Source organism: Suncus etruscus, chromosome 7 (assembly GCF_024139225.1).
Source record: "Suncus etruscus isolate mSunEtr1 chromosome 7, mSunEtr1.pri.cur, whole genome shotgun sequence".
NCBI classification, from domain to species: Eukaryota; Metazoa; Chordata; class Mammalia; order Eulipotyphla; family Soricidae; genus Suncus; species Suncus etruscus.
The window spans coordinates 56126361-56150823 of record NC_064854.1 but is presented as its reverse complement, the minus strand read 5'-3'; the positions used below and the strand labels follow the sequence as shown (position 1 = coordinate 56150823).

The following is a 24463-nucleotide window of genomic DNA, read 5'->3' as shown; positions in this document are numbered from 1 at the left end:
GCAATGCCACAGCAGTAAGCCGCTTGCCTTGCATGTGGCTGACCCAGGACAGACTGTGGTTCGATCCCCAGCTTCCCATATGGTACCCTAAGCCAGGAGCAACTTTTGAGCGCATAGTCAGAAGTAACCCCTGAGCATCACCAGGTGTGCCCCAAAAATAAAAAATAAAAAAACAAAAAAATAATTACTTTGCTTACAGGGGTTATGGCTCGGGTTCAAATCCCCAACACTACATATGACTCCCAGAGCACCAACAAGGATAATTCTTGAGCACAGAACTAGGAGTGACCACTGACCACTGTAAGTTGACCCAGCCTGCCTCCACAAAATAAATAAAAAACAAACAATTTCCCCAGCCTGGCTCCTCTCCACTTTCTCCAAATCTGATAATAGGGTGACTGGCTCTCCCCTGCCTCCCTCCTCAGCCCTGAGGAAAGTAAACACAGCAGGTTAGAGTCGGGCCTGTCCCCCTGTACTGTCCCCCAGAGCACTGACCTATGGGGTAAGGACTCAGCACAGGCCTCCCATAGTCAACACATCATTCACAATGAGGGACATCCTTTTACCAGGATGAGAACAGGAAATGCAGGCAGAGACACCCCATCTCAAGAGGGGAAATACCCAACCAGGTGAACAGCTTGATTATAATTTGAGACAAAGAGTTTTGAACCCCAACAGAGACCCAGAAACTCTAAGGCCTGGATCCCTCTGCACTGAGCAGGCACCCCAGGACACGGTGGGCCGACCTTTCTGTACAACACCCTCCCAAGCCCTCAGAGTCAGCAGTCCACGTACTCAGCTCATCCATGTGGCTGCCTGTACCAACTCTTCCAACTCCCGAGCCAGCAGGGTGAGCTGAGCAAAGGTGCCCGGCATCTCTCACTCCCTTTGGCTATGAAAAAAATCAAGTGAAATCTCTGTTAGTGAGCTGTCAGTGACTGTGGCGGGGGGGGGGGGGGGAGACTCAGTTCTTTCCAGGTCTCAGCTTAGGTCAGGACTGGCAGGAAACAGGGACCTAGGGGGACCCCCATCATTTCCCAGAGGAAAAGAGGCATCAGGGGAAGTAACTGAGCTGCAGAACTTTGCTGGGATCAGTATTCAGTATTGCAAGGTATTGGGGAATGTTAAAAAATCCAGTGCATGCTAGTGAGCATGGCTGGTCCCCAAAAAACAGGAGGCAAAGCTGGTCAGAGTACAAACAGGTACAGCCATAATGGGAAAACAGCAAAGGGGAGGGATCCAGCAGTTCCCTTTCTGGGTACTTTTCTAAAGAGAAAGGAGAATGCTGTCACAGAGATAGTGCACCCAACATTTGCTGCAGCAATGTGCATGTGTCATGCCCAAGGCCCCAAGGGTCAGTATATGTGTGTACCCTGGGAATATTATGTAGCCATCAAAAAGAATTAGACTATGCTTGTGGGACAATAGACATGGATGGACTTTGGGGGTTTTCTGGGGAATAGAAATAAGCTATATGGGGTAGACAGTTGGTACAGCAAGTAAGGTGTTTGTCCTGTATGTGGTGGCCCAGGCTCAATCCTGGCACCCCATAAGTCCCCTGCATTCAGTAAGAGTGACCCCTGAATGCAGAGCCAGGAGTAAGCCCTGAGCAACTACCAGATGTGGCCAAAAAAAAAACAAAACAAAAGCAAAATGAAAAGGGGTGGCGAACAAGTTCAACACAAAGAGCCAAAATTTTAAACTGTGAGAGTCAGAGAGCCACACCACGCAGTGACCTGCCAAAACAGACAAACACTCACACAAAAGCATATCATTTTAACAATAATCGATTAAACACATATTGCATTTTGCCATTTTGAGTGAGAGTCAAAATCCTGTTCGCCACCCCTGATAAAAAGGTGACCTCTCAGTGAGAAAGTTTTTGCTGGTGGCAAAGGTGTACTTAGCCAGTGAGCAGAGTGAGTGGCTGCAAGGTCCACCCCTCCCCAAAAGCACCTCCACCTGAGGCTCGTCCCTAACCCAGCTCTGCCCCATCAAGTCCCACCCTCCACCCAGCTCCACCCTCACACCTGCAGCGCCTCCTGCTGGCGGCGAAGCTGCATCAGCCAATCTGGTTCGGATTCCCTGTCCCCTGAGCGTCGCTCTGACAGCAGCGGGTCCGAGAGCTTCAGTCTCTCTGCAAGCTGAGCAGGGTGACCAGCGGGTCAAGGGCACAGAGGGGAGCAGGGAGGAGAGAGAGAGAAAGAGGAGTCAGCAGGAACAACAAGGTGGGGGGGCCACCTGGGGCAGTGAGGCAAAGACCCTTCATTCCAGGCGGGACACACATGCCGGGCACCACAGGGACCCCGCACATTTTGGGACACACACATGGCCTGGGTGTCCCCACACCATACCCTCCAGCCCTGGCACTGAAGCCCCAGCCAGCCTGAAAAAACATCATTGGGCCCCCAGGCCTCCTGAGCCCCAATTAGGAGGCCTCTTCCAATGCCCCCAATAAAGAAGAAAATCTTTCTTCAAGTGGACTTTAAATCAGATTGTAAATAATAACCGAGCACGGGAAAAATTCAGAAGAGATCTTCCTCAAAGTGCCCCATAAATAAATAATCAGCCCAGCAAGGGGCAAGATACTAAATTATCCAGTAAAAGGAAAACCAAAAGTCCTTCCTTGGCTGTGTGCCTGCCCCATCACTCACAGCAGGACTCCTCAAACCAGGGTAACAGGGACCCCCGGGAAGCCAGCAAAAAAGACAGAATCCCATTCCTGGAGCTAAGGGAAAAGATGGGGCTCTGCATTTGGGACCTGATCCTAGCCACCTTTCCAGCACATCACAGGATCCTCATCCATCCTTTTGGGGCTTGGAGTCACATCTTGTGGTGCTCAGGACTTACTCCTGGCTCTATCATTCCTGGCAGTCTCAGAGAACCCTATGGGATGGCGGGGATCAAACTCAGGTCCAGCCATGTGCAAGGCAAGCATCCTCCCCATTATATTGTCTCTCCATTTTTCATCCATCCTTAGGATCCCAATATACCTTCTCTGTTTGGGGCCTGAACTCCCTACAACCACCCTGTCACTGACTGGGGAGAGAGGGAGACTCCCCAGCATTGCTCAAAGACATCAGGCAATACCCAACAGGCTTGTGAGGAGCAGTGAGTGTTAGGGTTCGAACTCGGGGGCCCATGTGTGCCTCCCCAGCGTCATCCCCATAGGCACCCACAATCCCCACATCTGTCTCAACAGCAGACTCTCAACACCGGGATCTTGTGGGGAATGAAACAAAAAACTGCTGGTCCGCAGCCCTCTTGTTCCTCAGCTGATTCCCAGATTTGCCCCTCAGTTCACTGGAACCTGCAGACGCTGGACTATGTGCGTCCTTGGAACTCAAGGCGGCTGCTTCTGCTTTCTTTCGAAATGAATCCCAAGCGTTTCAGAGCATTTTAATAAGGTTCATTTCCTGCTTTAATCACTCAAATATATTTTCTGAGCCCCACTCCGATCATTACCAGGGGGCAAGGGAGCAGCACATTTTACTGCTCTGGAAAAACAGATGCCAGATGGGTCTTACTACGGAGACTTGCCCTCACCGTCCTCGGGCCTCCCCAACCCGCCCACCGCCACCCTTAACCCCCATTCCCATGCGCCCATGGGGCCCTGGGGTTCTTTACACTGAGTCCTTGCCTCTGCTCAGTGCCTCAGGTCTGGTGCATGGTCAGTGCTACTGGGACGTAGGCCCAGCACTCCCTAACCACAGGCCCAGCCCACTTCTTTGTTGTTGCTGTTTTAAGCGACACTCAGCATCGTTCAGGTGTTACTCCTGGCTCTGAGCTCAGAAAGCACTCCTGGCAGGCTTGGGGATCATATGGATGTGGGAATCGAACCCAGGTCTGTCCTGGAGCGGCCACATGCAAGACAAATACCTTACTGCTGTGCTATCACTCCAGCCCAATTTTTGAGGGTTTTTTGTTTTTGGTTTGTTTGTTTGTTTGTTTTTGGGTTTTGTTGTTGTTGTTGTTGTTGTTGTTTTTGTCGACTCACCTTGATGAGCTCTGCCAGCAGCAGCACTGGGGTTCTCCTCTGCGCCTGGGTACAGCAGGCCCGGCTGATGGCTTCGCAGTAATGCAGGGCCTGGGATGCAGGCCATGGTCCTGCCAGGCGAGCCGCATACAGCAGCTTATAGACCTGCAAGGGGAGAGTAAAGGGAAGAGAGGGAGGAGGGGAGAAGAGGGAAAGGAGGAAGGGGAAGAGGGAGAGGACAAGGAGAAGAGAAGGAAAAGAAGGAAGAGGAGGAATAGGGAAAGAGGGAGAGAAGGGGAGGAAGGGGAGGAATAGGGGAGGAGGAAGAGAAAAGGAGGAGGGAGAGAAGGGGAAGGTTGAGGAGAAGGGGTGGAGGGAAGAAGGAAGAGGAAGAGGAGGAAGCCAGGATACAGTCATCAGACGATAAGAGAGAGCCCCAGATGAGACCCCAGAATTCAGCTGTCTCAGGCCATAGGGGCCCTAGGCCTGGCTCTAAGGCAAGACCTCTACCCTCTGGTTCAGCTGCCTTCCTACAGCCCCTCACACACCTGGACAGCAAGTGTCCCTGCACCCCACATCGGATGTCAGCAGTGACCACACTGAGGAGAGCTGTGAGGACTGACCTGGAAGGAGGGGAGGAAGGACCTGGGGGCGGCCTAGCACCCGGGCAGTATTCGAAGATCTCAGTCCTCTGGATGGCCTCAGTGGTGGCAAACTTGAGAAACGCTTGGCTGCAACCAGGGAAGAAACACCAGAGGGTTTGGACAGAGAGGGGAGCACTCATGGCAAGTCCCCCAAAGAGTTCCAGGGGGCAGAGAGATAGTACAACTGTCAAGGCACTGGCCTTGCACACTGCCGACCCAGGTTCTATCCTCAGTACCCCACAAGGTCCCCCAAGTCCCACCAAGAGCACAGAGTCAGTATCAGCCCTGACCACTATTAGGCCGCCTTCAATGGGTAAACTAATAAAGCTTCAAGTAAACAGCTCAAGGGCCCAAGTGACAGGACTTGCCCTGCACATGGCCAACCCAGGTTCAATCCCTGGCACCCCAAATGGTTTCCTGAGCACCATCAGGAGTGATCCCTGAGCACAGAGCCAGAAGTATGCCCTGAGCACTACGTAGGCATGGCTCATAATACAAAAATAAAAAAAAAAAAAGAATAAATTAATAAAACAGTTCAAGGCTAGAGAGATGATAATGTGCGGTGAAGGTGAAGGTCTTGCTCTGCGGTGGTCCACCCAGCTGTGACCCCAGCAATGCACCTTCCCCAGGGCATTGCCAGGACAGCCCTGGAGGCCCACTGAGGTGACCGGGTCAACCCACAGCACTGCCTGCTGGGGCCCTTGCATTGCACAGCCCCCCTAGTTGTCCACTAACGGGCCTCAGGGGGTCCCTGGGTTCCCAGCAGGGCTTGAGAAGCCCAGGACGAAAGTAAAAGGAAATAAGTAGCACAAGGCAGGCGGAGAAATCCCAGGCCCCAGTGGCAAGTCAGGAGAAATGAGCTAGGCAGGAAGCCATGGGAGCTCCGGGGCCATTTAGCCAGGGCCAAGGGCACAGGAAGGTCATCAGAGTGCCAGGCGGGGCCTGTGCGCAGGCTGTGCATGGAAGCACCACAGTCAGGCAAAAGAGCAGCTTTTTTCAGCAAACTGGGCTCAGGTTTCTTGTTTGATTTTCTTATTGGTTTGACTCCAGTCGTGGAGCTGGGGCGCCACCCAGTGGCAAAATAGGTGTCCTACATCCCTTTGGGGGCGTTCCCTAGTTTCCCTAGTGGTGTGATGAGGCGTTGCGGGTCATGGTCCTGACTTGGGTGAGAAAATGCAGAAAAATCCAGCAAGGAAGAATAAGGGCCCAAGGCACGCGTACCTGTGGCTGCTGCCCAGCAAGGCCAGGTAGTCTGTCTTCACAGTGTAGTGGCCAAAGGGCACCTGGGCCATAAGGTAGCAGAAATGAGCCGCCTCCACCAGCCCCTTTGAAGCTGCAAAGCAAGTGTCAGTGGACACCCTGGGTCCCATCTCCCTTCAGAGGGGAAACATTTCAAGGAGTTATCTAAGAATAAGCAGTGCTTGGCATGTCTCTCACACAAGAACACAATCTTTTGGGAGAGGAATTTGGGGCCACACCCGGTGGCATGCAGGGGTTACTCCTGTTTCTGTGCTCAGGTATTATTCCTGGTGGTGCTCAGGGAACCATATGGGATGCCAGGGATCAAACCCAGGTCAGCCTCCTGCAAGGCAAGCACCCTACCTGCTGTGCTATTGCCCCAGTCCTCCTCACACACACTCACACACACACACACACACACACACACACACACACACACACACACCTCCCTGCATCCCTCCCCCTGCTTCTTGGACCAACACCCTTCCAATCTTCACCCCAGAATAAGGTCTTTCAAATAATTTCCCCTAATGGGCTTCTAATTGAGGATTTGCTATACTCTGTTAGGGCTCTTGTTAGGGCTCTATTAGGGGAGTGGAGAGTGATAATGGAACTAGCCAACTAGCCAGAACTTCTCTTATTTTTAAGATCTTGGGCTCGAAGCCAGAGATATAGCACAGCAGTAAGGCATTTGCCTTGCACGCAGCCAACCCAGGATGAATGATGATTCGAATCCCGACATCCCTCATATGGTCCACCGAGCCTGCCAGGAGCAATTTCTGAGCACAGAACCAGGAATAACCCCTGAGCGCTGCTGGGTGTGACCCAAAAACAAACAAACAAAAAAACATCTTGGGCTAGAGCAATAGGATTGGGGGATGGGGCATTTGCCTTGCATACAGCTGACCAAGATTTGATCTCTGGCACCACACAAGGTCTCCTGAGCCCTGTCAGGAGTGATTCCTGCATGTAAATCCAGAGCACTACCAGGTGTGGCAAGGCAGGAAGGAAGGCAGGAAGGAAGGAAGGAAGGAAGGAAGGAAGGAAGGAAGGAAGGAAGGAAGGAAGGAAGGAAGGAAGGAAGGAAGGAAAGGAAGGAAGGAAGGAAGGAAGGAAGGAAGGAAGGAAGGAAGGAAGGAAGGAAGGCAGGCAGGCAGGCAGGCAGGAAGGAAGGAAGGAAGGAAGGAAGGAAGGCAGGAAGGAAGGAAGGAAGGAAGGAAGGAAGGAAGGAAGGAAGGAAGGAAGGAGGGAAGGAGGGAAGGAGGGAGGGAGGGAAGGAGGGAGGGAGGGAGGGAGGGACGGAGGGAGGGAGGGAAGGAGGGAGGGAGGGAAGGAGGGAGGGAAGGAAGGGACAGACCAGCAGCTCTCCCTTCCCGTGGATTTCCTTTAAAAACCTGAGGTTGATGGGGTCAAGACAAAGCCAAGGCTCAGACTTCACTCTATGAGGCCAGATTGCACAAAGCCTGTCAAGAGCCTCCGAGTGTGTGTGGGGGTGCTCACCCAGGGTGTCCCCCATGGTGATGATGGCCCGCTGGTGCAGCTCTGGGTCCCCACCTTGGTTCGACAGCATCACCGCCAGGTGAGGCCTCCAGTCCCCCCATTGCCGGTCCCCGCAACACTGCAAGACAGAAGAGTGAATGGGGTTTGGCCAACGCAGAAACTGGTAAAAGAGATGTACACCTGAAGCAGAGGGTCTGGGGGGCCCCAATACTCACTGATCTGGGTTTTCCATTTTCCCAGGGGAAAGGGGAATTGCCAGGAAGGTGGCTCAGCTAGGTCCCTGGTACATGTTGCTCCAAGCACCATCAACAATGAGCCCCAAAATAACTAGGTTCTGTCCTGGGTAGAGTTTTCTTTTGGGGGCACCAAGGGTGGTCAGACCAGGCAGGGCTTCACATGCAAAGACAAAGCTATAGCCCTTTGAGCCGTCTCCAAAGTCTCCCCAAAAATGTTATAAAGAGGCCAGAGCGATAACACAGTGGGGAGGCCATTTGCCTTGTATGCAACCAATCTGGGTTCAACCACTGGCATCCCATATGGACCCCTGAGCTCCACCAAGAGTGATTCCTTTTTTTAACTTTATTTATTTTATTGACTGATGATTGATTGATTGATTTGATCTCTGGGGTCACACCCAGCGGCACTTACGGGTTACTCCAGCTCTGCATTCAGAAATCATGTCTAGCAGGGTAGGGGACCATATGGGATGCCGAAAATCAAACTCCCTAGTTGGTCGCATGCAGGGAAAACACCCCACCATTGTGCTATCTCTCCGGCCCCCACCAGGAGTGATTCCTGAGCTAGTAGTATCCCCTGAAAACCACCAAGTATGGCTCAAAATAAAAAACAAAAAGTATTTTTTTAGAAAAATTTTTCATTAGAGTAGGACCTATACAAAAACCAGGATCTCTAAACTACAGAAACCTGACCATGACAATCGTGTCTGTGAAAAAGTTTTGCTGGGACCACAGAGAAAAACTTTGGAGTTGAACAATTTAGTATGCCCTGGAGCCTGTAGTTGGTCTTATGCCAGGATGCTTAAGGGTAAGTAAGGTTTCCCTGGGTTTGTTTGGGTTTTTTTATTTGTTTGTTTTTGGTTTGGTTTGGTTTAATTTTGGTTTGGGGGCCATACCTGGCAGCACTCGGGTTATTCCTGGCTTTACACTGAGAAATCGCTCCTGCAGGCTCTGGGGGACTATATGGGATGCCGAGGATCAAACCTGGGTCTGTCCCAGGTTAGCTTCGTGCAAGGCAAAATGGTCTACCGCTGTGCTATCTCTCCAGTCCTGGTCCCTCTGTTTTCATGCCAAAGGTTTTTCCTTTCTATTTCCCTCATATTTTGTGGTGCCTATGCAAACAAACAACAAAAAATAAATAAAACCTGCAAAACACTGTTTTTTAATAATTTGATTTTTTTAATCTCATCTTTTAAATTGGGGTCCTGCCTTTTTTATAAAAAACTTTGTGGACACAAATTACTTTATTTTACCACACTGTTCCACATTTTTCTATAAAACTAAGAAGAAAGGATCAAAAAAATATGCAAGCCAATGTCAATGATAATAGAATCAAGGGTCCTAAACTTCAACAATCAAAACTCAAAGAGGCCTGTTACACTGCAGGCTAGGGGGCAAAGGATGGTGGGATAGGATGCACTCTGGGGCCATTGGTGGAGGGAGGATGACACTGGTGGTGGGAAAAGGTCCTAACTCATTGTATAACTCAAATAAACCATGAAGGATTCTGATTGATCACAATTGTTTCAATAAAATTAAATTTAAAAAATAATAATAATAAAGCATGTGTTCAATCTGTTGAAAAAAAAAAGAAAAGAAAAATTTTTATTAGAAAACAATAGATTGAGGGGACCAGAAGGTGGCGCTAGAGGTAAGGTGTCTGCCTTGCAAGCACTAGCGTAGGACGGACAGCAGTTTGATTCCCAGCATCCCATATGGTCCCCCCCAAGCCAGGAGCAATTTCTGAGCGCATAGCCAGAAGTAAACCCCTGAGCATCAAACAGGTGTGGCCCAAAAACAAAAACAAAACAAAAAGAAACAAACAAACAAAAAAGAAAACAATTAGATTGAGGCCAGAGCAATAACACAGCGGTAGGGTGTTGGCCTTGCATGCGGCCTGACCCAGGACAGACCTGGTTTCAATCTCTGGCATCCCATATAATCTCCCAAGCCAGGAGCAATTTCTGAGCACATAGCCAGAAATAAACCCTGAACAATCATCAGGTGTGGCAAAAAAAAAAAAAAAGAAAGAAAAGAAAAGAAAAAAGAAAACAATTAGGTCAAAACACACATCTTTTCATGAAGGAAGACCAAACCCCCAGAGCCCCAAGGAAAGGTCCATATTAGCCTGTCAGAAGCACAAGAATGGCCCTGGGATTCAGCCAACAACCTAAGAAAAAATAATGTCAGGGGAACTGGAGTTCCTTTTTGTCATCCTCTCATTCCCATGCTCTGCTCCTCACAACATGAGGTTTAGAGTGGGCAGGATCATACAGACTGGCTGGGGGCCAGGAGTGGAGGTCCATGCACTTACCGTGGCTGCCTGGGGGATCCGCCCTGACATGAGCTGAAAGAGGGTCTGCAGGGGGTCATTGAGCACCAGGGTGCTGGTGAAGCTGTGGGGAGATGGGGGGATGCGGTGAGTGGAGACCACGTGGAGAGATAGAGAGAGAACCCAGGCCTCAGGCCAGGTCTGGTCTAGTCTGTGATCTCTGACCCCTCCACTAACACCACTCACAGGCCCTCTCAGTATGCCTGGGCCCATGCACAAGGCTGTGTCCTTTCACTGGAAGAGGTTGCTCTAGTCCCTTTCAGATGGAACTTTCCAGAACTTTCTAGAATAGCCCCTCATATGAGAGATGGCTAGGATTCCTCCATGAACCCGAGAGAAGCTTCTGAAACAAACCCAGGGAAACCTTTCCATCAGAACAAGATGCAAGAAGAGAAGAGGAAGAGAAGAGAAGAGAAGAGAAGAGAGAAGAGAAGAAGAGGAAGAGAAGAGAAGAGAAGAGAAGAAGAGAGAGAGAGAAGAGAAGAGAAGAGAAGAGAAGAGAAGAGAAGAGGAAGAGAAGAGAAGAGAAGAGAAGAGAAGAGAAGAGAAGAGAAACCCATGTCTGACACGCTGGGAAGGCATCCCGGGGTGTCTCTAGCCCTGCCCTTGGTGTAATGGTGCCCCTCTCTCCCCCCACTCACCTGCTCATCACCCCAGGCTGTAAGTTCTGGGGTCCATCTTGCTGGACAGGAACAGTGCGTGGCCCCATAGGTGGTTCTTCATGGCCCACTCCAGCGCCTCTACCATCCAGATCAAATGATTAGTCCTGTCCCAAAAACCCAAGGACCCAGCTATGCCCATCCTGTGGACAGAACAGGCCTGTTGCCAGCCCCTGGCCTCAGCCTTTGTCAGACCCATCAAGACATGTCCGGAGGGCCCGGAGAGATAGCACAGTGGTGTTTGCCTTGCAAGCAGCCGATCAGGACCCAAAGGTGGTTGGTTCGAATCCCGGTGTCCCATATGGTCCCCCATGCCTGCCAGGAGCTATTTCTGAGCAGACCAGCCAGGAGTCAACCCCTGAGCACCGCCGGGTGTGGCCCAAAAACAAAAAACAAAAACAAAAAAAAGTCCAGAGCTCACAAAATATGTCCTCAAGGTCAATTTGGACTACAACTACCTATTTTATTTATTTTCATTTTAATTTGTTTATGGGATTTTGTTGGTGTGCGGGGGGGGGGGGGGGGGGCGGCGTGTTCTAGGGACCCAAATCTAGGGAAATGTTTGTCTTAAGAAAATATAATTCGGGGGTGGGTGGGAAAAAAAAAAGAAATAATAATTTGGGGCCGGAGAGATAGCATGGAGGTAAGGCAATTTGCCTTGATACCGAAGGTCCATTGGTTCGACATCCTGGCATCCCCTATGGTCCCCCAAGCCTGCAGGAGCGTTTCTGAGTGTGAAGCCAGGAGTAACCCCTGAGCACTGCTGGGTGTGACCCAAAAAACAAACAAAACAAAAAAAAGAAATAATAATTTGGGGGCCAGAGAGATAGCATGGAGGTAATTGCGTTTGCCTTGCATGCAGTAAGGACCAGTGGTTCAAATCCCGGCATCCCATATGGTCCCCCGAGTCTGCCAGAGTGATTTCTGAGTGTAAGAGCCAGGAATAACTCCTGAGCGCTGCTGAGTGTGACCCAAAAACCATCATAATAATAAAGAATGAATAATTAATGGAGGATGGAAAGATGTGTATGCCTTATACATCATCAACCTCAAGTTCAATCTCCAGTATACCATATGGGGGGAAGAAGAAAGAACGGAGAAAAGAAAAAGAAGAAGCAGAAGAAGCAGAAGGAGGGAGAGGGAGGAGGAGGAAGAAGAAGGAAAAAAGAAGAAGAGAGATGAGAAAGAAGAAGAAGAAGAAAGAGAAGAAGAAGAAGAAGGAAGAAAAGAAGAAGAAGAAGAAGAAGAAGAAGAAGAAGAAGAAGAAGAAGTCGTCATCTGGATATGGTTCAGAAGCACTTGTCTTCTATATGCATGGCCCCAGAATCACACAATCACACACACACACACATGCACCACACGCACAAACAAACACACACACAAAGAAAAAGAATTCAACACACATAAAAATGCTACATTGGGAGGTCTGAGCAATAGTACAGCAAAGGAAATGTTTTGCCTTGCATGCAGACCTGTTTGATCGCCAGCATTCTATATGGTCCAAGCCTGTTAAGAGTGATTACTGAGTACAGAGTCAGGAGTCTGCTCTGAGCAGCCAAGTGTGGCCCAAAGACGAAAATAGGAAAAAATTGACCAACACATGAAAACAGCTGAGGTGACTGTTGTGCCATCTACCTTTAAGAAATGATTCATTCCATGACATATTTTTTGGGCTATACCCAATTGATTCTCAGGGGTTACTCCTGGCTATGCACTCAGAAATTGGTCCTGGCTCAGGGGGACCATATGGGACGTCGGGGGATCAAACCACCATCTGCCCTAGGCTATCTGCTTGCAAAGCAGATGCCTTAACCTCTAGCATCACCACTCCAGCCCTATCCATGACATTTCTTATGATTTAATTTGACACTAATTTGTCAATAAAAAAGGTTTGGCTTGTTTTGGTTTGGTTTTGGGGCCACACCTGTGGGTTGCCCAGGGGTTGCTTCTTGGCTCTGTACTCAGAAATCACTCCTGGCAGACTCGGGAGGACCCTGATAGAATGTCGGGGATTAAACCTGGGTTGGCTGGTGCAAGGCAAATGTCCTTTCTGCTGTGTTATTGCTCTGACCCCAATTAAAAAAAAAAAAAAAAAGCTTTGAAGAAACAAATACATGGTATTTTATATGTCAAAAAATGTAATAGGGGGCCTGGAAAGATGGCATGGAGGTAAGGCGCTTTTCTCTTGCATGTAGAAGGACGGTGGTTCGAATCCCAGCGTCCCATATGGTCCCCTGAGCCTGCCAGGAGCAATTTCTGAGCATAGAGCCAGGAGTAACCCCTGAGCGATGCCGGGTGTAACCCAAAAACAAGAGAAGTAACAAGGAGAGTAACAGGAGCATTGATGCATCCTCACTGCGGGAGAAAAAAGCCCCTGAAGGGGGGCATACTTGCCTTCTTCCTTCCGAAGTAGAGCAACTTGGTGAATTTCTCCACGGCCTGCTCGGGTGTCTCCACACTGGGCGGGATCTCCCCGGTGAGCAGGTTTGGGGTTCCGGAGCTCAGCGCCGGCCAGTCCTCGTCACCCAGGGCCAATGAGGTTGGGCGACCGATGGCTGCGGCTTGTACTGGTCCAGCTTTTTGCAGTCCTCCATAAGCAGCTCAGCGATGTCTGAACCCACCATGGACTGTGGAGACCGGGTGAGGGAGAAATGAAGGGGGTACTCAGGGTCAGCCCGAACACCCAGGTAGGACTAGGCAGCCGACCTGTGGGGTGATGACCCCCGTGGGGACCAAAGGGAGTGTGCCAGGACCATGCTGGACCAGGTCCAGCAATGCTTAATAATCTATTTCATCCTTGGTGGGAGCCCTCCAAATTACTAGTACCTGATACCCCACAATAACCTGTGTTTGGGGCTACAAGCTCAGCTGGGACATACTTCTCATATTAATTTTATTTTATGGGGTATTTTGGGAGAAGGGCATACTTAGTGCTGATCAGGACTGACTCCTGGCTCTGCACTCAGGGAATCACTCCTGGCAGGGCTCAAAGAGCCCTACAGAGTGCTGAGGATGGAGCCCACAGCACCCTGACCACTGTACAATCTCTCTGGCCCCCTTAGATTTATGACCTTTTCTTGAGCAGGTCCAAGCAAGGCTTACTTAGACGCCAGCAAAGCCCCAATCCCCAGCAGCCCTGTGGGAAGGGGCACCCACCACCCACCACTCCAAACCCTGCTTACCCCATTCTGCCGGCAGAGCAGAACCCAAGAGTTTCCACAGCAGAGCTGAATCTGGACTCTGCAATGTGTCGGCTTTGCTGCTCTGTGCCACCTTCTCGCTGGCAGAAAGTCATGATATCCACTTTGTGCACTTCCTCCCTGCAGGGAAGGGGTATCAGAGTGAGACCCAGAATTGCAGGCTATACCTAGCACTGAGTTTCTGTTCTTCTTTTTGTTTTGTTTTTGTTTTGTTTTGGCATCACACCCTGTGTCGCTCAGGGGCTACTCCTGGCTCTGCGTTCAGAAATCACCTCTGGCAGGCTTGGAGGACCATATAGGATGCCAGGAATAGAACTGCCATCTGTCCTGGGTTGGCCACATGCAAGGCAAACGCCCTACTGCTGTGGTATCTCTCTGGCCCCCTAGTTTCTGTATTCTGACAAAGGAAAGAAACTGAGGCTCAGAGACGGGAATGAATGCACAGAGCTAGCCTGTAACATGGGACAAGGCTGGGGTGAACTCTGTCTGCCGCTTCTCTACTCCTCCAAAACTCTTAACACTCCCCCCCCTCAAGATTTAAAAACAAACTCCCACATGCAAAAAAGGAATTAACGATTACGGGACAAAAACCAAGCACTTGATAAATTAGTTGCTGAAGAACATTCTATGAGATCGTGCCAACTTCGGCCAGAACCCTCATGTCCAGCTCTCCCCTGCCTCACTCTACCTCATGCTAGCAACAGACAACTTTCACTTTTATTGGAGGAGCTGTGGAGGTATCATCTGGAAAGGGGTTGGGGGCTCAGGTTAGGAAAACATTGATGAATGAATGAATGAATGAATGAGGAGAAAAAGTGCCTCTTCTCAGCTGCTATCCAAACACCAGACACAGTTCATGCTTCATCTGGTTCTCAAATAGTGGGGCACTCCCCCCAGGGTGGGCACGAGGCTCCTTAAAAGGAGGCGTGTTTGACCTCGGCAAACACTGTCATAACTAGCTAAGGCCCGTGTTTATGTCTCTGTATGTCTCTGGAGCTGAGAGTTGCTGTGTCCTGCTTCAAACCCTGCTTCGAAAAGCTATGCACTGCAAAGCTCATTGTAGTCATTAATCCAGACATCATCTCTGATTAAAAAATCAGCTCAAAATTTTTTGGGGGGGGGCCACACCCATTTGATGCTCAGGGGTTACTCCTGGCAAAGCGCTCAGAAATTGCCCCTGGCTTGGGGGGACCATATGGGACGCCAGGGGATCAAAACCGCAGTCCTTCCTTGGCTAGCGCTTGCAAGGCAGACACCTTACCTCTAGCGCCACCTCACCGGGCCCCAGCTCAAATTATTTTATATATTTTTTGTTTTGCAGGTTAAAGTTTTTTTTAATAGATACTATTTACAGTCACGTGGGGGGTGCAAAAAAATGTTTCTTCTTCCTAGGGGGGGCATGACAGAAAATAGTGAGAAGCACTGTCTTAAAGAAACTAGTAATTAAGTGGTGAGACCAACAGGCTGCTTGAAAGCTTAGGGAGCCTGGGGCTCCAAAACAGAGCCGGTGAGAACCAGCTCTTCCCAGCAGGGTGTGCTCTGAGCACGTCTCCCAAACAAATCTGGGCATTTTTTTTCCCTCTGTCCTGGAGGGAACGACTGGCGCCCCTTCATAACCACCCTTTTCATATGTTTTCCAGAAAATAAGAATTGTTCCCACTATGACCCATTTGTCTGCGATTTCCTGGGCCGTTGTTGGCTTTCTCCTCACCCCTAATATAGGGAGTACTAAAAAAACTTCCACACTATCTCAAAATAGAATTGATTTCAGACTTTTGAACTTTTTTTTTAATTAATTTTTTATTTTTAATTATGAAAACAATGAATCAAAGAGGACAAGGTAAAGTTACAGTGAAAGGACAATCACCCATAAACAGAGTTCTCTGAAGAAATCCCCTTGCTGACGCCTAAATATTGAACTTACAGTCAAAGAACATTAAGAAAAATAAGGCAGAACCCATGTACAATTACTTTGTCCACAAGTCCCCAGATTGTAGTACATTATAACATTTCTTAGCAGTACTCAAAGCAACGTAAAGCCATGAGATTTATGTGACTCCTTAAACATTGAAGGCATAGTATTTTTTATATTTTCATGCACATGCATATTAGTTTAAGTTAACATCAAAAGTTTAAGAGGTTTTTTTTAAGGGTTAGTCAAAAGAGCACAGTAAAAATGGTATTAAAGTGGCAAATATTGTTTGCATAGGCCTACCAAAATATGGGGGACATGGAAAGGAAAGCCTTGGTCTAAATACAAGGAGACCCTACCCTAAAGTTTCCTGGCATGAGACCAACTCTAGGCTCCAGGCAGACTTTTGAACTTTTATGTTTTCTCTCTGCCCTTGAGCTAGCCAAGCACCTGTCCAAATCACTCCAGCTTCACTCACTCTTACCTTGCAATGTGGAAAATTCTACTCCACAGGGAAAAAATTTTCTTGCAAGGAAGCCCAAATTTCCCCCTTAATTCTGATGGAGGGGGAATGATCAGGGAGATGTCTCTGGGTTTCCAAAAACTTTATCCTGCATTTTTTGGATCACTGACCCTGATCAGAGGTCCTGAAAAGATCCTCATTTCTTCTTGCTCCTCAGAATCATTAAGAAGAACCTACAAAGGGAAGAGGACACTGGTGAAGGAACTGCTGTTGGAACATCATCTGCCTGAAATAACTTCAGAAATCACAGCGTCTCAATAAAAAAAAATATCACCATCATTATGATATCTTAATATTTATTTTTTTTAAATCATGATCCCTGGAGGGGGACAGAGAGAGAATAACCAACAAAAAAAGTAAACAGGGTGCCAGCGAGGTAGCGCTAGAGGTAAGGTGTCTGCCTTGCAAGCGTTAGCCAAGGAAGGACAGCAGTTTGATCCCCTGGCGTCCCATATGGTCCCCCCCAAGCCAGGGGCAATTTCTGAGCGCTTAGCCAGGCATAACCCCTGAGCATCAAATGGGTGTGACCCCAAAATCAAAACAAACAAACAAACAAACAAAAAGTAAACAGTTGGGGGCCAGAGTGATAGCACAGTGGGTAGGGTATTTTTCCCTTGCTTGCAGCTGACCCATTTTCAATCCCAGCAACCCATATGATTCCCCAATCACCACCAGTAGTGATCTATGAGCACAGAGCCAGAAGTAACTGTTGAGCACCACCATCAGGTGTGATCCAAAAAAAAAAAATAAACCATTTAAAAAGTGACTTCTCAAGTTGCTGAAGAAATAATGAATCTAATATGATTGGTTTTAGAAAAGTCCTCATCCTCATGTGCGTACAAACAAACACACATATTCACACATACCCCAATGAATGGAGTGCATGGCTAGTTCCCCATAAGAGCACCCCATTTCTGGATGGCCGGAAAATGTGGGTAAAGGAAGTTAGAGGTCACAGGGGAGTTCAGGGGATGCCTGGAGTCCCTGGGCACTTTACCTCCATGCTGTGCAGCTCCACCACCGCTGTCTGTCCATCTCTGGGTATGTGGGGGCAGCCAAGCACCAATTGGCCCCCTGGCCCGAAACTCAGAGGCGTGTGTGGGACATAAAACTTCATGGGGGACTGGGGCTCTGCAGCTGAAACTTCCTCTGCTCAATAATACAGGGGCACAGTTAATTTTACTTTGTTCGGGGGCCAGAGAGATAGCACAGAGGTAGGGTGTTTGCTTGCATGCAGCAAACCCAGGACAGATGGTGATTTGAATCCTGGGACCTCATATGATCCTTCAAGCCAGCTAGGAGAGCTTTCTGAGCGCAGAGCCAGGAGTAACCCCTGAGTACCACCAGGTGTAACCCAAAAACAAAAACAAAAAAAATTTTTTCTTTGTCTAGCTGTTACCATTAGAAAAATTCTCATATACTTCTTTGTGCTTACCTTAAATGTGGGAGCCTAGGTTGATCCTTGGCACCCCCTCCTTGGCACCACCAGGAGGGACCACATGCATCAAACCATCAGTAGCCTAAAAGTACAGCTTAGGGTGGACCCCCTTTTGCCTCTCCCAAAACAGAAACAATATCTAGGAATACATCCCAGATACTTGCCTATTGGAATCCCAGTGGAACCAAGCTAAGACTCGGGATGAGGGGCCAGAGTGATAACACAGTGGGTAAGGCACTTGCTCCCCATAGGGGACTCTGAGTGCAGTGTCAGTAGTGAGTCCTGAGCCACACTGGGTGTGGCCCAAAACCCTAGAAAAAGAAAAAATTCTGGATGAGCCAAATGGGCCATCTCTGCCAGTTAAACACCTGAAAAGGTCTGGCTCACAAGAGGAGTTGGCCCAGATTCGAAGGCTAGGGGCCCAGATTTGCAGGCAAGGGGCGCATCTCTTACAGTTGGATGAAGCAGGTTTGCATCAGGCCCTTTGTGATGCAGCTGATGCAGAACTTCACTTCCTTACCAAGAGCCTTCAAAGCATTTCTGAGAGTTTCCACTCCCAACTAACAAGTGGGGGGTCATGGTGTCCCCGAAGCTGTCACTCTCAGGACCAGGAGATGGCTCAATGGGCTTTGAGGCTTGCATCCCTGTCCGATCCCTGGCACTCACATTGTTCCCCAGAGCACCACAAGGAATAATCCCTGAGCTCAGAGCCAGGAGTAGCCCCTGAGCACTGACAGATGTGCCCCTCACCCCAAAAGAAAAGAACCAGCCATCCCCAATCCATGGGGACAATGAGGGCAGGTGGAGTCCAAGCAAATTTCCTTAGAGGGCCCAGCACCCCTATTGGAAAAACACACACACACACACCAGACTCACTCTGGCACCCACCAGCCTGCACCCCATTGGACACACACACACACACACACACACACACACACACACACACACCAGACTCACTCTGGCACCCACCAGCCTGCACTGGGCTCCAGACTGAGGCCACAGCAGACCCACGCATCTCTGTAGCATCCTCCATGTACTGGCTGAGCTCAAAGCCGCTGGAACTGAGCCCTGATTCCTGCTGTGCCAGAAGGTTGGACTCGCTGGGCAGAGAAGTCTGAAGGAGAAAGTGGGGAGCACATGGGGAGAAAGTGAAGCCTTCTGGAGAGATGTTGAGGCCACAAATCCAACCGTCTCTATATAAACCTCAAGTAGGGGGAGAGGGAGGGAACCAGGAGGAAAAGGGGGCGATGAAGACCCACAAAGGCAGAGAATGCTGGGCATGGAGGATAGGGGCTCTGGGTAATGCCCACATGGGAGAAAGGCTATGCAGCCCTCGGCACTGGTGAGTGAGTGACTACTGGACAGGAAAGAGCTTGCAGGGTCAGAGTAAGACTATACTCAGGAACTCAGGAGTTAGTCCTAGTGGTGCTCGGGGGACTCTATGGGATGTGGGGATTGAGTCTGGGTTGGCTATGTGCAAAGCCAATGCCGTCCCCACTGTGCTATCCTCTAGCCCTGAATTTCTCTCGCTTTTCTTTTTTTTTTTTTTCTTTTTTTTTTGCTTCTTTTCGGGCCACATCCTGTGATGCTCAGGGATTACTCCTGGCTATTCACTCAGAAATCGCTCCTGGCTCGGGGGGACTATATGGGACGTCTGGGTATCGAACCAAGGTCTGTCCTAAATTGGCCGTGTGCAAGGCAAATGCCCTACCGCTGTGCTATCGCTCCAGCCCCTGGCTCTGAATTTCTTGATCCAACCAATATGAGCCTAAGTTGTACAAGGGCCCAATGAAAGCCCTCAGCTGAAGGGAGATGGGTCAGGTGCAAAGATGGGGAGCACTAGGGACTCCTCACCCTGTAGGCTGCCACTCATCTCACCTCTCCTTGGGGCCCTGCTCGTAGACTCTCAGCAGGCAGGTGTCCGGGTCTCCCAGGTCCAGGGCTGCCCCAATACGGGTCCCAGCCCTGTGGTCTGCAAGTTGAGAGGAGGTGTCAAATGGGAGGGTTGTGCCCCACTGCCCCATACTCTGCCACCACCCCAGAAACAGGATTCTACCCAGTTCAGCTTCAGATACAGCCCCCAGACCAGACAGAAAAGAGCCTGTGGCCTGATGGCCAGAAATGACCGGAACTGAGCCCGAGAATTGTGGGTTCAGGGGACAGAGCCCAGACTCTGGGCACTGGAAAGTCTGCAGGCTTTCCAAATAGACTCACCATGGACCCACCCAAAACTTCGACAAAAACGCCTCACTCTGAGATCCAAGGGAGCAAAGGCCACCTCTGGGGTGGACTTCAGGTACCCCCTAGGACTTGGGTCACCTCTCAAAGTCATATGGTTCCCTCCCAGGCCACCCCTATATCCCAGGGCTCAGACCAAAGCTGTCAGGGGTCAGGATATGGGGGTCCAGGCTCAGGGCTGCCCCGCTGGTTGTACTTGGCCGACATTCCCCAACTTGTCCCCTGTCCACACTCACAGGTGAGTGTCTCTGCGGATCCCCGAGGTGCTGCTCTGCTCAGTGATGTGTGTGTGGTCACGAGGGTCTTCATGCCAGCTGAAAGGGCTCCCCTGCCCAGCACTGCACCCTCAGAGGAAACATACACATGGTCCCTCCCTTCCTGTTCTAGGAGGTTCTCTGAGACACTTGGCCAGCTGCGGCCTGGAACCAAAATTCTTTACCGAGCTCAATGGCACAGATGAATGGTCAGAGCCAGCACCCCAAAGGTTCCCAGAAGGGAATCCCCTACCTCTTTTCTCCTGTGGCTGCTGGGTGGTGTCCTTGATGGTAGTAACCGCTGTATGCATAGTCTTCCCTGCTCAGAGAACCATAGCTCTGGTACAGGGTCTCGAGACTTGGCCTGAAACAGCCCAAGGGGCAGCCATTTAGGGGGTGTGGCAGGGCCCACCTGCTACACCAGGAGGATGGAACTGAGCAGGGACCTCTTTGGAGAAACTCTGCTTATCTCAGGACAAGAAGCTCACAGGGAGACCGAGGCCAGATTTATTTCTCCCCTGTGCCGCAGCTTTCTCTGTGTTGTTGGGGTTTTTATTTGTTTTGTTTTGGGGTCACACCTGGTGATATTCAGGGCTTACTCCTGGTTCTGTGCTCAGGGATCACTGATGGCAGTGCTTAGGGGACCCTATAGGATGCCAGGGATCGAACCTGGGTTGCCCCATGCAAGGCAAATGCCATCCCCACTGTGCTGTCACTCTAACCCCTATCCACCACTTTTCTATCCCCAAAAAACACATTTCCTGACCCCCACCATCAACCAGACATTACCTTAGAACTAGCCACTTTCTTGGAGAAGAGAGGGCACTTGTCTTGCATGTGGCAACCTGGGTTCAATACCTGGCATCCCATAGAGTCCCCTAAAGCCGTGCCAGGAATAAACCCTGAGCACAGAGTCAAGAGAACTGCCAGATGTGTGTCCCCAAAAGAAAAAAAAAAAGGAAGTGGCTTCTGGAAACAAGTACAGGGCAGGGACTGACTGCACCACTGTAACACCCTCCCCCCACCAGTGACAACCCCAGGGGATTGATCAGTAATCGCCTTTAATGCCTCTGAATGGAACTAAATCATGGGCGCTTTACAGGAGCAAAATCCTTAGTAATGACTGCTCTTCTCAGCCCTGACTCTACAGGCCTGTAGGTCTCACTCCAGTGGGGAAATTACAGGAGCAGAGCCAGCGGCCCTGTGACCACGAACAGGACTCTGGTTGAACCTCAGTGCCCCCGAAAAAGGTCCTACTGGTCCTTCTCCCTCAGAACATGAAGCCTGAAGCCTGAAGCTTTATCTGCTCTAGAATAGAACACTTTCCAAGTTCCCATTCAGCCCTCCGTATCTCCTCTATCCATCCATCAACTGCCCTCCCTCCCTCCACCTAGCCCTTCTGCCACTCATCCATTATACTTCCACCTTTCCTCCATCATCCATTCTTCCCTCCATCCATCTTCCCACCATCATCCCTCCCTTTATCTTTTCCTTCTTCTCTCCTTCCCTCCATCTCTTTTCCACCCATTCATCATATAGCCATCCTTTCCTTCATCATCCATTATTCCTCCATCATCTTTCCACTCATCTATTATCCCTTCACTCACCCATAATTCATCCATTCACCCATTATCCAACATCCATCCATCATCTATCTCTCCTTCCATCTCCTCATGTCTTTTCTATCTATCTATCCATCATCTATATATCCTTCCCTACATCCATCATCTACCTTCGTTATCCCTCCAATCTATCCATCGTCCCTCTATCTATCCATCATCCATCCTCTCTCCATCCATCATCTCTCCTTCCCTCCATCTATCCATCATCCTTCCATCATCCATTCATCATCAATCCATAATCCTTCCCTCCATCCCTCCATCCTCCCCAGCCCACTCTCTGCCTGTCCATCTGTCTATGAACACTGTCCAAAGAGTAGAATTATCCCTGATATTTATATTATGGTTGACCACACTAGCACAGAGAGGAGACAACGAGAAACTTTTAAGGGAAATCCCCAGGAAAGAGCCTCCTTAGAAAGCCTTGAAGACTCAGGAAAAGCCTCAAGCCACCTCAGTGCTTCCAAGCACCTGGCTGCCATCTCTGCTCCTCTCCCCTCTCCCCAGTCAGGCCTCCCAATCCAACTGAAAGGTAAAGGAATGGGCTTAGCCAATGGGTGTGGAGGGTGAATAAGAAAAGGCAGGGACCAGAGAGATAGCATGGAGGTAAGGCGTTAGTCTTTCATGCAGAAGGTCATCGGTTCGAATCCCGGCGTCCCATATGGTCCCCCGAGCCTGCCAGGAGCGATTTCTGAGCATGAAGCCAGGAGTAACCCCTGAGCGCTGCCAGGTGTGACCCAAAAACAAAAACAAAAAAAAAAAAAAAGAAAAAGAAAAAAGAAAAAAGAAAAGGCAGAGAAATGAGTAGAAGAGGAAGAAGGAAACTGTGGTGTGCCCATACATAAGGACTGGGATGGGCCCGTCTAGGCCCAAAGAACTGACTTACTGTGGGTATAAGTGGCCTGTGTAAGAGGCATCATAGTAATCTGCCCCAGGCACTGGTGGGAACCACTCCCTCAGCCTGGGCACAGATGCAGGATGCTGGGATGTGGCCCTGGCATCTGGCTGTGTCTGGGGGCTCCCACGGAGGTCTTGCCGGGGACGGACCCTCTCTCCATCATGCCAAGACTGAGGCCTGTAATAGGCACCTCTCCGAAGGCCACGTTCCGGGCGCAGTGGTGGAGATGGCCACTGGGGTGCCCTGGGCTCCATCCCTGGCACCCAGGATTTCTCTTGAGTGTGGGGGTCAGTTACGTAATGATGTTATCTTCCTGTTGAGAAAGTGGGGTGGGGGAAGAGAGAGAGAGAGAGAGAAATGTGTTAAACATGATGAGGTGCTACATTCAAATCCAATAGTTGACTTGTTTTCATGAGCAAAGCCCCAATGAGGATAAGAAGCCCCTGAAACAAAGTGGAATGGTCTGGAGACATCCAGGGAGGAGGTGGGGTGGCCATAGCAGGTGTATGACATAAAGAACAGGAGAGATAATTACATTATATTGCTTTAAAATAAGACAGTCTGGTAGCACAGCAGGGAGGGTGTTGGCCTTGCACATGGCTGACCCAGGTTCCATCCCCAGCATCCAGGATTGAGCATAACCAAGAGTGATTAAGTGCAGATTCAGAAGTCAGCCCTGAGCAACACTGCCAAGTATGGCCCAAAATATCAAACCAAAAAAGTAATGATGAATGAGTAAATAAAAAATAAAGAGATCCAGAGAGATAGTTGAGGTTTGCCTAGCACAGAGCTGACCCTGGTTGGATCCCCAGCACAGGCAGAAGTAACCCCTGAGCAAAGAACTAAAAGTAAGCCCTGCACACGCACAGGGTGTGATTTTAAAACCAAAGAAAGGTAGAAACATTGGGTCAGTGAGACAGTACAGTGGCTCCGGATAAAGCAGTTAATTGCCTTGCATATGACCTAGAATCCCATGTGCTCTCCTAAGCACCACCAGGAGTGATTCCTGAGTGCAGAGCCAGGAGAAGAAAGCTGTAAATATCATCAATGTGTGTGTGTGTGTGTGTGTGTGTGTGTGTGTGTGTGTGTGTGAGAGAGAGAGAGAGAGAGAGAGAGAGAGAGAGAGAGAGAGAGAGAGAGAGAGCGAGACAGACAGACAGACAGAGACAGAAAGAGATCAAACTCTGTAAGACTCTCCGTCAGCAAACTACCTCTCCACACAGCTTCTGCAAATCTGAGCTGGAGAATCATCCTCCACCTGTCTCCTGTGAGGGGCCTTGCCTCTGTCACCTCCTAAGAGAAAGTGCAGACCCCCCCCATCCTTTCTTGAGGCATCTCTCGTGTCAGGAGTGCATGAGCCCAGCAGACCCCACGGTGTTTCCTTCCCAAAGGACTCTTTGCTGCAACCAACTCACTCCCAACTCCCCATATGTCTGGCCTCACAGAGGGAAAGTTTGTGGGAGACAGGTCAAAGAGCATGTGTTGAAATCAGGTTTCAATCTGCTCAGATATCAAGGGGCCTTTGGGTTTCAGCCCAGAGCTGGGAGTAGAACCTTCCAGAAGAGCAGGGCCCAGAAGTGGACGATCCCCTCCAGATTCAGAAACCAGAGAGAGCACAGCAGAGAAACCTTGTATGCCACAGACCCAGATTCCATCCCCAGCATCACACAAGTTCCCACATAGCCCCCATTCCTAAAAAAAGCCATGTGCCATGATAGTCTTTTTGGGCCCAACCTGGTGGGGCTCAGGAGAACATGTACAGTGATAGGTTGAACTGCAGTTGGAAAGCCAAGTG

At 49.8% G+C, this 24463-nt stretch overlaps 1 protein-coding gene across 1 annotated transcript in view; it reads right to left on the bottom strand.

Annotated features, from left to right (window-relative positions):
• The window catches only part of SEC16B (SEC16 homolog B, endoplasmic reticulum export factor), a 31270-nt gene extending 8290 nt beyond the window's left edge, over positions 1 to 22980 (bottom strand). The window contains 20 exon segments of the mRNA XM_049777586.1: positions 796 to 892; positions 2031 to 2144; positions 3998 to 4141; positions 4600 to 4632; positions 4635 to 4707; positions 5842 to 5953; positions 7360 to 7477; positions 9910 to 9991; positions 10580 to 10667; positions 12977 to 13127; positions 13130 to 13213; positions 13769 to 13792; positions 13794 to 13865; positions 13867 to 13902; positions 16332 to 16394; positions 17219 to 17370; positions 18629 to 18773; positions 19538 to 19631; positions 20405 to 20515; positions 22657 to 22980. Coding sequence (XP_049633543.1) covers positions 796 to 892; positions 2031 to 2144; positions 3998 to 4141; positions 4600 to 4632; positions 4635 to 4707; positions 5842 to 5953; positions 7360 to 7477; positions 9910 to 9991; positions 10580 to 10667; positions 12977 to 13127; positions 13130 to 13213; positions 13769 to 13792; positions 13794 to 13865; positions 13867 to 13902; positions 16332 to 16394; positions 17219 to 17370; positions 18629 to 18773; positions 19538 to 19631; positions 20405 to 20515; positions 22657 to 22922 — 2059 coding nt within the window. The 5' untranslated portion in view covers positions 22923 to 22980.
• Between the last annotated feature and the right edge of the window lie 1483 nt (positions 22981 to 24463).